Here is a 13,154-nt window from a genome sequence, read left to right as displayed (position 1 = left end):
CCTTACAGGCCACAATAATGAAAGTGAAGTTAGTTATTCACATAGTTATTTGATAGAAATAGTATAATTACAGATATGATAATTTAAGAATTTTAAGATTTACATTTAAATTATCTTTCTAACTTTGGGGAAGTATCATCATATCATAGATATATTAATATCTCATTCTGTCTTCCATGTAGACAAAATAGAAAAAGTACTATATGGATTTTTAGTTTGAAATTTTAAACATGTTTAACTTCTTTGAAAATTAGATTTACATTAGAAAGAGACTGAACAGTAGAATATATGATCAATGAGTGGGATGTGGGAAGGAAGGTGGATATTGGTAATTGTTAATTGAGTAATTACTACAAATCTAGCATTTTTTACTTGACTTTGTTTAAGGCTACAGTGTTTCCTAACCCTAAAAACAACGCTATTTCTCTTACACAGATCTCTGTCAGAAGACAGCAATAATGACAGCAATCAGTCGTACAGATAAAAGGTGAATTAAAGGGATCAAACTATTGACAAAATAATATCATGAGAAATTTTATTACATCTTTAGCAATACTTTAGTGTAAGAAAACTATTGTTCCCATATTTCATCATCCAGATTCCTATTTTCCAATATAATATACCAAAACAAAGACTAAAACAAAGCGTTTGATGTCAATTTTGTTTTAAAGTAATTTAGAAATCGGTAATGTTAACTGATGTTAGGCAGCCATCCACGAACTCCCGTACTTAAGGCTCTGGGGCTAGAGTGACCGAGTGGAGGGAGTAAGGGATGAGTGTGGTTTTGAACATGTGTGTGTGGAACATGTGTTGGAAATGCATGGAGGACTTTTGGAAGTACTCTTCCTCTGCAGATAAAAATAGACAAATTAACAGTAATTATTATCTATCTCCTCACATATTTTTATTGTTCTTGTCCTCTCTGTTTTCTTGATTTTCTTTTACCATGTGAACTGTAGAGATTGTGTACATGAAACACACATAAACTCCAGCTTATAATATCCTTTAAATGTGGCTTCACAGATGATAAGGAAAAATAAACGGGTTTGCAAATTTCGCAGACACAGGCATAGATGGTGACAGTATAACCAGCGTCTTTTTTACTAAATACTTGCTACACCTGTGGTTGCATAGTAAAATTTGACAGCTTTGTTGACAGTCAAAACTTAGCATTTTTATTTTTCTTTATTTCTTTTACAACAGTGACTGAAGAATAATGTCAAAAGCCATAGGTTGGAGAAAAGGTATTACCAAGACCCTCACCGTTACCTGACCTGATGCAAGAACGAGAAAAAACAATCGGCTCTTCACTCCTTTTGTTGTGGCTCCAAGCTCTCAATTTCACAAACCCAAATAAATCCTGGGAGTGACAGCACGTAGGCTGGGGGCTGCGGGCTCTTCCTGCCGCCGCGATCCCCTGGGAGGAAGCAGGCGGCTCCGCCCCTCGGGGGACTCGGAGGCCCCCCACCCGGCTGAACCCCCACTGCCCGCCGCCGCCGCGCGGGGTGCCGGGCCGCCCGCTGCTCCCGCCGCGGAGAGGACCCCGCAGCCCGCGCCCCGCCGGGAACTCAGGGCTCCCCTGCCCTCTCCGCTCCGGGCTTTGGGGTACTGAGAGGTGGGGCCGCGGGAAGGCCGGCGCCGGGCGCCCAGAGAGTCGCCAGCGCCCATCCCGCCTTCGGGAATTGCCCCCGCTGAGCCCCGGGTCGTAGGTAACCTTGTGCTTCCTGGGCCTCAGGTGAGGCGGGATGCAGGAGCCTCGGTCCCGGGGGCGCCGGACTGGCTGCTCCTTCGCCCCCGAGGCCCAGCTTGTCCGGGCGCGATGTCCTTGCCCTGGGGCCGGGCACCCCGTCTTCCTCTCACCGAGACGGGTGCCCCTCCGCGTGCCGCCCGGCGCCGCGCACGCCTCCGTCAGTGCCCACGGGGCCGCCGGGTCAGAGCGCCCCGGGGGCGTCGGGGAAGGGGGTCGGAGCGCCGCGGCTTTGTCCGGTCGGCGGCCGCGCAACTGCGGCAGCAACCTTCCACACAGACGTTCGCGGGGCTCCTTCCTCTGCTCCCCGCCGGGCGGACGCAGCGCCGGAGACCCTGGACCCGCGGCTGCAGGCGGCGCAGGCCGCGTCGCCCGCGCTCCTCGAGGCCGGGACACCGGCCGGTCAGCGCCGCCCCGCGCCCGCCGCGAGCCTGGGGCCGCCAACGGTCCGCAGCGACGCCCCGGACATGCCGCTGCTGCTCGGCCTGCTCGGCCTGCTCGGCCTGCTCTCCGGGCTGGCGCCGCCGCCCGCCCGCCTGGGTAAGGCCCGGGGACCCCCGCCCGCCGCCCGCTCCGCGCGTCCGCGCGGGTCCCAGCCTGCCACCCGCCCGGCGGGACCGGACTCCAGGACGCGGCCGCTGACCCGCAGCCGGGGTTCCGGGCCCGTCCCCCGCGGGCCGATGGGCTGAGGCTCCGGGGGGCGCCTGGTCTGTTCCCCTCAGACCCCGGGGGCAGCAGGCCGACGCGGCTGTGCAGAGGAGCAGGGCGTCCACGGTCTCTGCTTGTTTGTTCCTGAGCCGTTTTCAATGTGCCACCGAAAATCCAGCGAAAGTTGTGGACCGCAGGGAGGGTGGGCGCACAGGGGTCAGTTTACTTGCAATTTGAGACCCGGCCCTGGACTCAGGGTTAAGAACCCATGCTTGGCTGACACAGTTCTTGTTGCAAAAACACCGATTTTCTTACTTTTCCTTACTGCAGAGACTGAAGGAATATTCCTGCATGTCACGGTTCCACGGAAAGTAAGGTCAAACCAGAGTGTTGATTCAGAAAAGCAGGTAAAGGATCAGGAATATTTGATAATTAAAAATTTTAAGACAGTGTTTGTTCATCTATGTGTTAAGTCTGATGGCACTGATTTGTATTCACGTGCCAAGCACACAGTTTTCACGGTGCTCCTGTCTCAGGGCATTTGGATCCAACCTGCCCACACACTGCTTGCTCCTGTGTCCCCTTTTCCTCTGCGTCTCTTCTGATCGCAGTGTTCAAGAAATATCAAATGCTTCTCAGAAATCATACCGGAAAAAGAAAAAATCAATATGGAATAAGTATAACGATGGTCCAGCCTGCAGTTTATAAACATTTGTTCATGGCCACTGAGCGCAGAGAAACTGGTGGGGAGCAAAATTCAGACCTACAAGTGTGACCTGGAAGCATCAGGCTTAGTAAAAGCAGTGGCCAAAGAAAAGAAGAAAGGGAAATACGTAAGAATGTCACATTTGCCCTATTATGATGAAAAAGATCAGAATAAATATTAACTGGAAACAGAAGTTGAAAAATTGCTTACGTGCAATACAAAAGAAAGTGATTCAATTGAAAGCATTTGACTTGAATATTTTCTTGATTAAAATGCTTCAAATTGGCATAGTTACAATGCCTTATCTCACAAACTGAGAGTCACAATACAGAATTTAGATTTCCATGCGGTTAATGTGGTGTGGTCCATGTATGTAGTCCATAACCCTGAGAACATTTTTTGAGGTTGAAGGAAAAGTTTTGAAATAAGAGTAAGTTGAAAATTAAGAATCCATTTTAAGTAAACTATCTTTTGTTGAAAAACTCCTTATATAAAAGTTATATATTTTTTTCTTCTGTTTTTTCTGTTTTTACATTGTCATGGACAATCACTTTAAACTTCATATTGCTTACTTCAGATTGCCTGTCACAATGCATATAGCAGCTATGCAGGACATGAGACAGGTTTCCCTGGAGGACGTGTTGTGTCCATACCTGTCTACACATGTTGGATTCCGTATGGAATTCCAGAAGCCATTCTTCCGGTGGTAGGGTGTGCTTACTGTTCTCATATTTCTTAGAGTAGACCTCCCTTTGTCTCTCCTGCTCTCTTCCTTTAATCTGTTATTACCCCATTTCTTTTTTTAAATTAGACTTAAAAGGATTCTTTTTCATGGATTTCCAGTGTGTCATGATAAGCACATATTCTACTAAAGCAATGGCTTGGATTTTGTGATATTACAGTAATTATGCAGAACTTTCTTGGGTTTGCCCAGATATATTTGTGGAAACCATAATGCCATTATTGGAATAACTCTGGGAAGTGACCCCTCAGCTAAGGAGAGCTGACCTCAGTTACAGTGGGTTCATTTCATCCTGTGGCCTTCCTGCCAAAGACTGTGTGGAACAACAGTACTTTATTAGTCATTGCAGTGAGGGGCACATACTCCACAGGGAACCCTGGGGTATGTCAGCAAGGGGGTGTTAGAAAGGCCTAATAAGACTTTGACTTGTGTTAGGGGTTTGGATGTGGTTAGCAAATAGAGGTAATTCAATGATTATGTATCTTCATAAATCTCATCTAGGAGAAAGGAATCCTAATATAGTGCTAAAGTTGTAATTGGTCAAGAAGTAACAGCATCTGATGTTAGCCCAGGAAAGACTTATTTGGTCATTTTCTCTGGCTTGGAAAATGTTAATATTTTGTTTGTATTCAGACATGATTGCAAAGTGATCTTGTTTTCCTCTTGATTCATAATTGTCTCAACAGCAGAACGCCAAGGCTCCTTGACAGTGTCAAGCCAGCTCTTCAATATCAGAACTGCTTTCTCTTTTTCATTCCTTTTGTAATTAATTTACATTGGTCATGTTTGACTTTAAGGCTACACCTATATCAAGTATTGACATTATAAATGACAGGATAAGACTACTGAGATATATATGTATATATTAAGTTCAAGTTGTTGTGGTAGAGTTTGGGAAGAACTATCTAAGCAGCATATTTCAGCTGACTGTTGATTTTATGTTTGTACATCTGTCTATGTCCAATTGGAGTTAAACAAGGAGGCCATTAGACTGGGTGGCTTTAGTGCCTTCTGTAGCCTCCATAAGTAAACCAAAGCCTAAGGCAAAATTAGTGCACCAGAACCTGAACAAATGAGAACTACAACTACTCACAAACAACCAAATAACTAAATTTTCCCAAAAGGCATGTGTTTAAGCAATAGCCAATTAAATTATTTGCTTTGCTTCCATGTCTTTTCTATAAAAATATCTGCCTGTACCCCCTCCCATGAAGTGCCTCTAACCACTTTTTATGAGGATTAAAAATATGTGTAAAACTCTCAGAACATTCATTGCAGGTATGTTTTTCCAGAAATGTTTCTGTTACTAAAAGGCTTTCATCTAATGCTATATTTAAATACTGCCTTTTGTAGTTAACCAAGAAAACTTGGACACCTTGATATGCCCAGTTTGTGGGAGAACCTGGGCTAGACCCTTGCTGTCCATATTTGTCATCGAGTGCTCTTTTCAGTCATATAACATTGTTTCTTTTATTACAAAAAAAGAATTAATGGGCCTCAGTTTGTCTTTTTACAGTTCTGGTGATAGAAGTTATAATAACTGTGTAATATGTTAATATTCTTCTTCTTACAACTTAAAATGATTTTATTCCATTATATGTAATTTTGTATATCATGTGGCTGATTTACAAATAAAGCTTAACTATAACATTCCATAAGAGATAAAAAACACAGGGAGATATTTGCCTAACCTGAAGCCAAACACAAATTTTTTCCAATTGCATAAGACCTGACACTATTATGAATTAAGGTATATAAATAAATGCATAAAGAAAGTAATAAGGAGACTGAAATTGGTGTAGTGTCCCAGAGATACTGGCAATTGATGTAGTGGATCTGTGATTTAAAAATTTCAAACATGCCCCACATTACTATTGCCATTTTGTGCATTGTTTTCTGGCTATTTGGTAGATTCATAGCTCCTTGTTTCTCATTCTGCTGTCTTTTTCTGTCAGTATGCTTTGACATTTTATCCTGTTCTTTTGTGTAATTACTACAAGTTTTCCCCGTAATGTTACCATGAGGCCTACGTAAAATATCTTCAAATTATAAAACCCTATTTTAAGCTGATAACTTAAAATAAATAGGCTTCCTAAATTTTATCCGTATATTTCTCCTCCTACTCACATTTTAATTGTTGTTATAATTTATGTATTTTCATATTGTGTAAATAATAACAGATTATTATAGTTATGGTTATTTTTACTATGTTTCTTTTATTAACTTTTAAACTAGAGTTGTAACAGTACCATGTTACAGAATCTAATTTTGACCCTATATTTGCCATTACCGGTGAATTTTATGCTATCTTTTTAATGTTTTTGTGACATTAATAAGCATCCTTTACTTTCTCTCAAATAAATCCCTTTAAATTTCTTTCAAGGTAGGTCAAGTGTCAATGAACTCCCTAGGGTTTTTTGTTGTTGTTTAGTAAAGTCTTTTATTCCTCTTTCATTTCTGGAGGATCGTTTTGCTGTGTGTATAGAATCCTTGGTTGACAAATTCTTTTCCTTTCAGTATTTTGAAGACATCATCTCATTCTCTTCTGGCCTGTAAAGTTTCTGTTAAGAAATCTGCCAATAAGATTTCTGCTCTCTTATGCGGAGCCCCTTTTTGTAACTTCTTTTTCTTGCTTCTTTTAAATTCTTTGTCTTTGAATTTTGACAAGTGAATTATAATGTCTCAGAGTAGCCCTATTCAAGTTCAACCTATTTGGTGTCCTTTGGGACTTACGGATCTGATGTCAAGTTCTCTCCCCGTGTTTGGGAAATTTTCAGTCATTATTGCTTTAAATATACTTTCTGTCCCTTTCTCTTTCTCTTCTCCTGCTAGAATTTCCATAAGGTAAATATTGGGGTTTTTTTCATTGTTTCCCACAAGTCCCATGGACTTTCTTCACTTTTCTTCATAGTTTTATCTTTTGCTCCTCAGACTAGACGTGCATAATAATATAAGGCATACCTCGTTTTATTGTACTTTGCTTTTTGAGCTTCACAAGTATTGCATTTTTTTACAAAATGAACTTTGTGGCAACCTTGCATCAAGCAAGTCAGTTGGCATCATTTTTCCAAAAGCATTTGTTCACTTCCTGTATCTTTGTCACATTTTGGTAATTCTCACAGTATTTCAAAATTTTTTATTATTACTTTATTTGTTATGGTCATCTTTCATGTTACTATTGAAATTGTTTTGGGGTGCCATGAAGTAGTGTCCATATAACAATAAGCTTAATAAATGTGTGTTTTCTGACTGTTTCACAGACTGGCTGTGGTTAGTGTTGAGAAAAAAGCCTATTTTGATACTATACCCATTTTTAAATTGGATTTTTATTTGTACAGAGCTGTCTAAGTTCTTTGCGTTTTGGATATTAACTCCTTATTGGATGTATGATTTGCAATTAGTGGCCTTTTTGTTTTAATGATGGTTTCCTTTGTTGTGAAGAAGCTTTTCGGCTTGATAGAGTTCCATTTATTTTTGCCTTGGTTTCCCTTGCCTTTGGAGTCAGATCCAAAAAAAATGCTGAAAGTGATGTCAGGGAGTTTGCCTAGGAGTTTGACTGATGTCAAGAAAACCTACATTTTCTTCTAGGAGTTTTATGGTTTCAGGTCTTACACGCAAGTCTTTAATCCATTTTGAGTTAATTTGTAGGTATGATGTTAAAGAGTGGTCTAGTCTCATTCTTTTGCATGTGGCTGACTAGTTTCCCTTGCACCATTTCTTGAAGGGACTCTCCTTTTTCCATCATATGTTCTTGGATCCTTTGTCATAAATTAATTGTCCATATATGTGTGGGTTAATTTCTGGGCTCTCAATTCTCTTCCTTTGATTTATGTAACTATTTTTGTGCCAGTACCTTACTGTTTTGATTACTGTCATTTTATAGTTTGAAGTCAAGGATGTGATACCTCCAGCTTTGTTGTTCTTTGTCAATATTGCCTTAGCTATTCAGGATCTTTTGTGGTTCCATACAAATTTTAAAATTATTTGTAGTTCTGTGAACTATGCCATTGGAATTTTGATAGGGATCACATTGAATCTGTATATTGCTTTAGGTAATATGTACATTTTAACAATATCCTATTCTAACCTATGCACATGAAATATCTCCCCATTCTCACCTATGTGCATGAAATATCTCCCCATTTATTTGTGTCTTCTTTAATTTCTTTCATCAGTATCTTACAGTTTTCAATTAACAGATTTTTTTTACCTCCTTGGTTAAATTTATTCACAGGTATTTTATTATTTTTGTTGCAGTTGTAAATAGGATAGTTTTCTTAATTTCTCTTTTTGTTACTTTATTTGTATATAGAAATTTAACATATTTTTGCATATTGAGTTTGTATCCTGAAACTTCACTGATTTGTTACTAGTTTTAACAGTTTTTTTGTAGAGCTGTTAGGGTTTTCTATATGTAATATCACATCATCTGAAAACAGTTGCAGTTTTACTTGTTTGTTTCCAATTTGGATGTTTTCTTTCTTGTGTTGCCTAATTGCTGTGGCTGGGACTTCCAACACTGTATCAAATAAAGCTGCAACAGTAAGCATGTTAGCTGTGCATTTGTCACATATGGCCTTTATTATGTTGAGGTGTGTTCCCTCTATACACACTTTGTCGAAAGTTTTTATCATAATTGGGTGTTGAATTTTACCAAATGCTTTTTCTGCACCTATTAAAATGTTGATACAATTTTTATTCATTTTGTCACTGTTGTATATCAAGTTGACTGACTGGCAGATGTTGAATCATCCTTGCATCATGGAATAAATCCCACTTGATTGTGGTATATGATCCTTTTAGTGTATTGTCTAATTTGGTTTGCTAATATTTTGGGGATTTTTTGCATCTATGTCCATCAGAGCTTTAGCCTGTACTTTTCTTTTTTTTGTGGCGTACTTGTCTGGTTTCGGTATCAAGGTAATGCTGACTTCATAAAATGAGTTTGGAAGTATTCCCTCTTCTTCAGTTCTAGGAAGAGTTTGAGAAGAATAGGTATTAAATCTTTGAATGTTTGGTAGAATTCGCCACTGAAGACATGTGGACTTTTGTTTGTTGGGAGGTTTTTGATTATTGATTCATCTCCTTACTAGTAATTCATCATTTTCTCAACATTTCATATAAATGCACTAAAAAAACTGCTTCTCTGCCTGCATCTTTGAAATACATATTTATAACAACTGCATTTTGCTGCCTACATCTTTGTAGTTGAACAAGGCTAGAGAAAATTATCCTCACTTAATTCATGGCTGTTCTCACCTAATTCATGACCATTATTGATTCATCTCCTTACTAGTATTTCTTCATGACTCAGTCTTGGAAGATTGTGTGTCTCTGGTAATTTATATGTTTCTTCTAGGTTGTCCAAATTTTGGCTTATAACTGTTTATAGTAGTCTCTTACATAGAAAGCTATTCTCTATGTAGTTGTGTATTTGTTGTGTTCCTGGGAGTGAGGAAGTTCAGGATCTTCCCACATCCCTATCTTGAACCCAACCCCGAGTGAATCACTTTTTGGTTGACATGAGTGAAGTATACTGATTTACTTTATATATTTCTGATTTACTGAATCATCTTCATTTATTTTCCTTATTTTAGGTGATTTATATCATTACAATTGATGAAAAAACATACATGCTGCATCTCAGAAAACAGTAAGATATGATTTTCCCTTAATGCTTAGATTTGTCTTTTTAAGTGTTTTGTATACTATTTAAATTTAAGAATGCTGTATAATGTAGACTGTTTAACCAATCCATTTTTCAATTTAATTCCTTAAGTCTTGAATGTTAGATCTATGACAATATTGCATTTTAATTTTCCAGCTTGTTATTTTCAAATTAAGAAATAAGGCACATATTTGTAAATCAACTGAATATAAACATTGAACCCAAGAACTACAAGTTATATATTAAGGATGCTCAGTGTGAAATCAAACACAGTTACTCATCAAGTGGTTATTGGTGGAAAATTCAACTGGCTGCATACATTTTATTAATTATATGTGTATTTATTCTTAACAACTTTATTGGGTACATTTCAGATATCATAAAACTCATGTTTAATTCAATAATTTTTAATAACTTTATGCAGTGTTGTGACCATCAACCATAAATCAGTTTCAGATCATTTCATTCTCCACATAAGATTCTTTATGCCATTTCACATTTATTCCCTGTTCACATCCACCACTTCAGGCAACAATCAATCTACTTTCAGTCTCCCAATCTGCATTTTCTCAACATTTCATATAAATGCACTAAAAAAACTGCTTCTCTGCCTGCATCTTTGAAATACATATTTATAACAACTGCATTTTGCTGCCTACATCTTTGTAGTTGAAAAGGCTAGAGAAAATTATCCTCACTTAATTCATGGCTGTTCTCACCTAATTCATGACCATTAAACTCATGTTGGTCTTTAATGTCTCTACAACTCTATTAAAAGTGTTTGTTGGTAAGGCTATCAATGACCTTCATGTCTCAGAATGCCAGTTATTTAGTCTTCATTTTTCTTGACCAGTTGGCAACACTTTATATAACTAATCTGTGCCTCCTCCAAAAATACTCTCTTCATTTGGCTTCCAGAATACCACAGATTTCCGGTTTAACTCAACGTAGTGCTTACTCCTTCTCAGGCTCTTTATTTTTTTATTTGTTTTTCAGATTCTTCCTCATCTACGCAGTCTTACAGTACTCCATGGTACTATTCTTATCTTGTGTTTTTCTAGCTACATTGAATCACCTGGTTACTTCATCCTGTCCTGTGGCTTTGAAGAACATTTATATATTCATTACTCTGAAACACATATCACTCCTTTATTCCTATACAATGAAAATTATATTCACTTATCTGACTACTTATTTGATAGCTGAGTATTTGCTAGAGTTCTCACACTTAGCATGTCCAAAATATAATTCCTCTTACAAAATGTATCCTTCCCCAAATCATCTCAGTAAGCGGCAACTCTGTTCTTCCACTTCACTTCCTCAGAACAAAAGCTTTGAAATCATCCTTGACATCTTTCTTTATTTTGTTTTCCCCCACATCTAGTGGATTATTAAATCCCACATGTTCTACCTTCAAAATACACCCAAAATTGGACTTCCACCCCTGCTGTTGTCCTAATTTAAGCTACCATCACATCCTGCCTGGATTGCTGTGATAGCCTAACTGCTGTCCCTACTTCTGCTTATTTGCAGTATTCAGTCCAAGTCTATTAATTAAGTTGGTTTGTCATTTATCTGCTGAGAATCTTCTGATACCTTCTTGTCTCTGCCACACCATCTCTTACTTCTGTCTCTTGTCATCAGTCCACACTCCATTGTGGGCACATTGCCCCCTGGCTATTCTTTGAATACACAAAGCATATTTCTGCCCCAGGGTCTTTGCACTTACCCCTAATTCCATCTGGAACAACATTTCTGTGTCATTCTACACGGATTGTTTTCAGGTCTTTAATTCAAGCAGACCTTTCAGTGCCATCTATCTGCATTTTGCAAACAATCTCCCTCACCTAGTTCTTATTTATCATCACCTAACATGCTAGCAGTATGTATCCCTCACTGTCATGAAGACCGGTGTTTTGTCTTTTGTTCACTGTTGTATCCCAGTACCTAGAAGAAGATCTGTCAGTAGGCACTAAGTATTTGTTGAATGAAGAAATATGCAGGCACACACACAAATACCTGATACAGAGGATTCAGAGTCTATTAACAGGATATTACTTAACAGGATATTAATAGGATATCCTATTTAACAGGATATCATTGTTAAAAGCCTGAACTTTCTGATACAACAGTTTTATGAATTTAAAATTAAAATTACTCTAAGGCATATTATTATATTAATCCTATATATTTCACATTTATGTTTATTATTTTAATGTTTATATTCATATTAGATTAATGACAACCATTTTTTATTTTTGTTTTCCTTAGCTCATTTTTATCCCAGAACTTCGTGGTTTATTCATATAATGAAACTGGATCTTTGCATTCTGAATCTTCATATTTTAAGGTAAGACTCAGATATCAGTATTTTTTATCATCTGTTTCCTTATCATAGTGGACACAGCATTACCACTGGGATATGTTTGTTCCATGTTGACAATTTAAAACAAATATTTTATTCCATATAACTATGACCTGTCATGTGGTTGATTTTTGTACAAAAGGAATAGCATGTGATAGAGATGAAGCCCAGGCTGAGAGCATCCTGATGGCACCTAGGTAAAGGGGGTTGTTGAAAGCTCTTCTTGAAAATATGCATTAATACATCAGTTTTCTATTGTGTTATTTTCAAACCTTTCAATATTTTGATCCATTCATAATGTTTGCCCATATATTTTTTATTCACAAAGAATTTATTTATTTGCCTTTCTGTATTGTTTTTTCAGATGCATTGCCATTACCAAGGATATGTTTCCAATTTTCCATACTCAGCTGCAACGCTCAGTATCTGCTCTGGACTCAGGTAATAGCCTCTTAGAGGATTTGTGCAGACGGAGAACTTAGGATAAACTTTGAAATGAAACTTAGCTGAAAGACACAAATCTGGGGAAGTTTACGGGGAATCCTAATCTCCTTTTCCTTTATAATGGCCTTACATTTTTACATTAGTATTAGTAGTTGGCCCTTAGCACCCGTTCAAGTGAAGTCTCTCCAGGGAATCGTGACTGGGAACATTTTCAAGATACTTTGCCAAAGGGGGTTAGTTTTAGTGAAGGAAACTTTAGAACTAATTATTAGTCTTGCATTATCTACCAATTATCTCAAGTAGTTATGGAAAATGACATTAATTAGTTATTTAATTAGGCACATATTATGCTTTCAGCTTAGATGCACTCAGCATCAGACATAAAACTAATTGAGAAAATCCTTTGGAGGAAAAGAGCAGGGATAGGTGATTTTCATCACTGATGGTAGCAGGGAGAAGATACTAAATTTATCAGGTAGGCAGGTCTAGAGCAGAGAAGAAAGACTCTTTCTAATTTTGGCTGCCTAATTTCCAGAATTCACTCAAGTCAACTCAGAAAACTGGTATTCTCTGAATGTGGTTTTTCATAGATATCAGCCTCTTTGGATACCCACCCTATATGGCTGCTTTCCCTTATTCCAACCTTTGTAAGAACAGAGACTTTATTCTTAAAATTCTCAACCAATATCTTGGTTCCCAGCAAATATTTGGCCTTAATTAATATATCTTCAATGAAGGTGACAAGTATACAGAAAATATAAATACTTTCAATACATCTAGTTCTTTAATATGTGAGCAGAACTACGGTGGATGTGGTAGACTGAAAAAATGGGA

The 13,154-nt window shown here is 38.4% G+C and overlaps 1 protein-coding gene across 11 annotated transcripts in view; it reads left to right on the top strand.

The window, feature by feature from the left end:
* The window catches only part of ADAM18 (ADAM metallopeptidase domain 18), a 128,220-nt gene that overhangs the window by 41,363 nt on the left and 73,703 nt on the right, over positions 1-13,154 (top strand). For 7 of the 11 annotated variants that reach the window (XR_012123772.1, XR_012123771.1, XM_073218827.1 and 4 more), the window contains exons 1-5: positions 2,076-2,287; positions 2,726-2,802; positions 9,441-9,496; positions 11,783-11,861; positions 12,241-12,317. Coding sequence is in view for 9 of the 11 variants with exons in the window: in XM_073218827.1 (XP_073074928.1) it covers positions 2,215-2,287; positions 2,726-2,802; positions 9,441-9,496; positions 11,783-11,861; positions 12,241-12,317 (362 nt within the window). In the remaining 2 variants the exon portion in view is untranslated. Of the gene's footprint in view, positions 1-435; positions 488-584; positions 1,245-2,075; positions 2,288-2,415; positions 2,612-2,725; positions 2,803-9,440; positions 9,497-11,782; positions 11,862-12,240; positions 12,318-13,154 lie in introns of those variants that run through there. The other 4 variants (XM_073218823.1, XM_073218822.1, XM_073218824.1 and 1 more) reach the window with 3 other exon arrangements.

Source organism: Manis javanica, chromosome 12 (assembly GCF_040802235.1).
Source record: "Manis javanica isolate MJ-LG chromosome 12, MJ_LKY, whole genome shotgun sequence".
Lineage (NCBI taxonomy): Eukaryota > Metazoa > Chordata > Mammalia > Pholidota > Manidae > Manis > Manis javanica.
The sequence above is the reverse complement of the archived record's forward strand: the minus strand, read 5'-3'. Positions and strand labels throughout refer to the sequence as shown.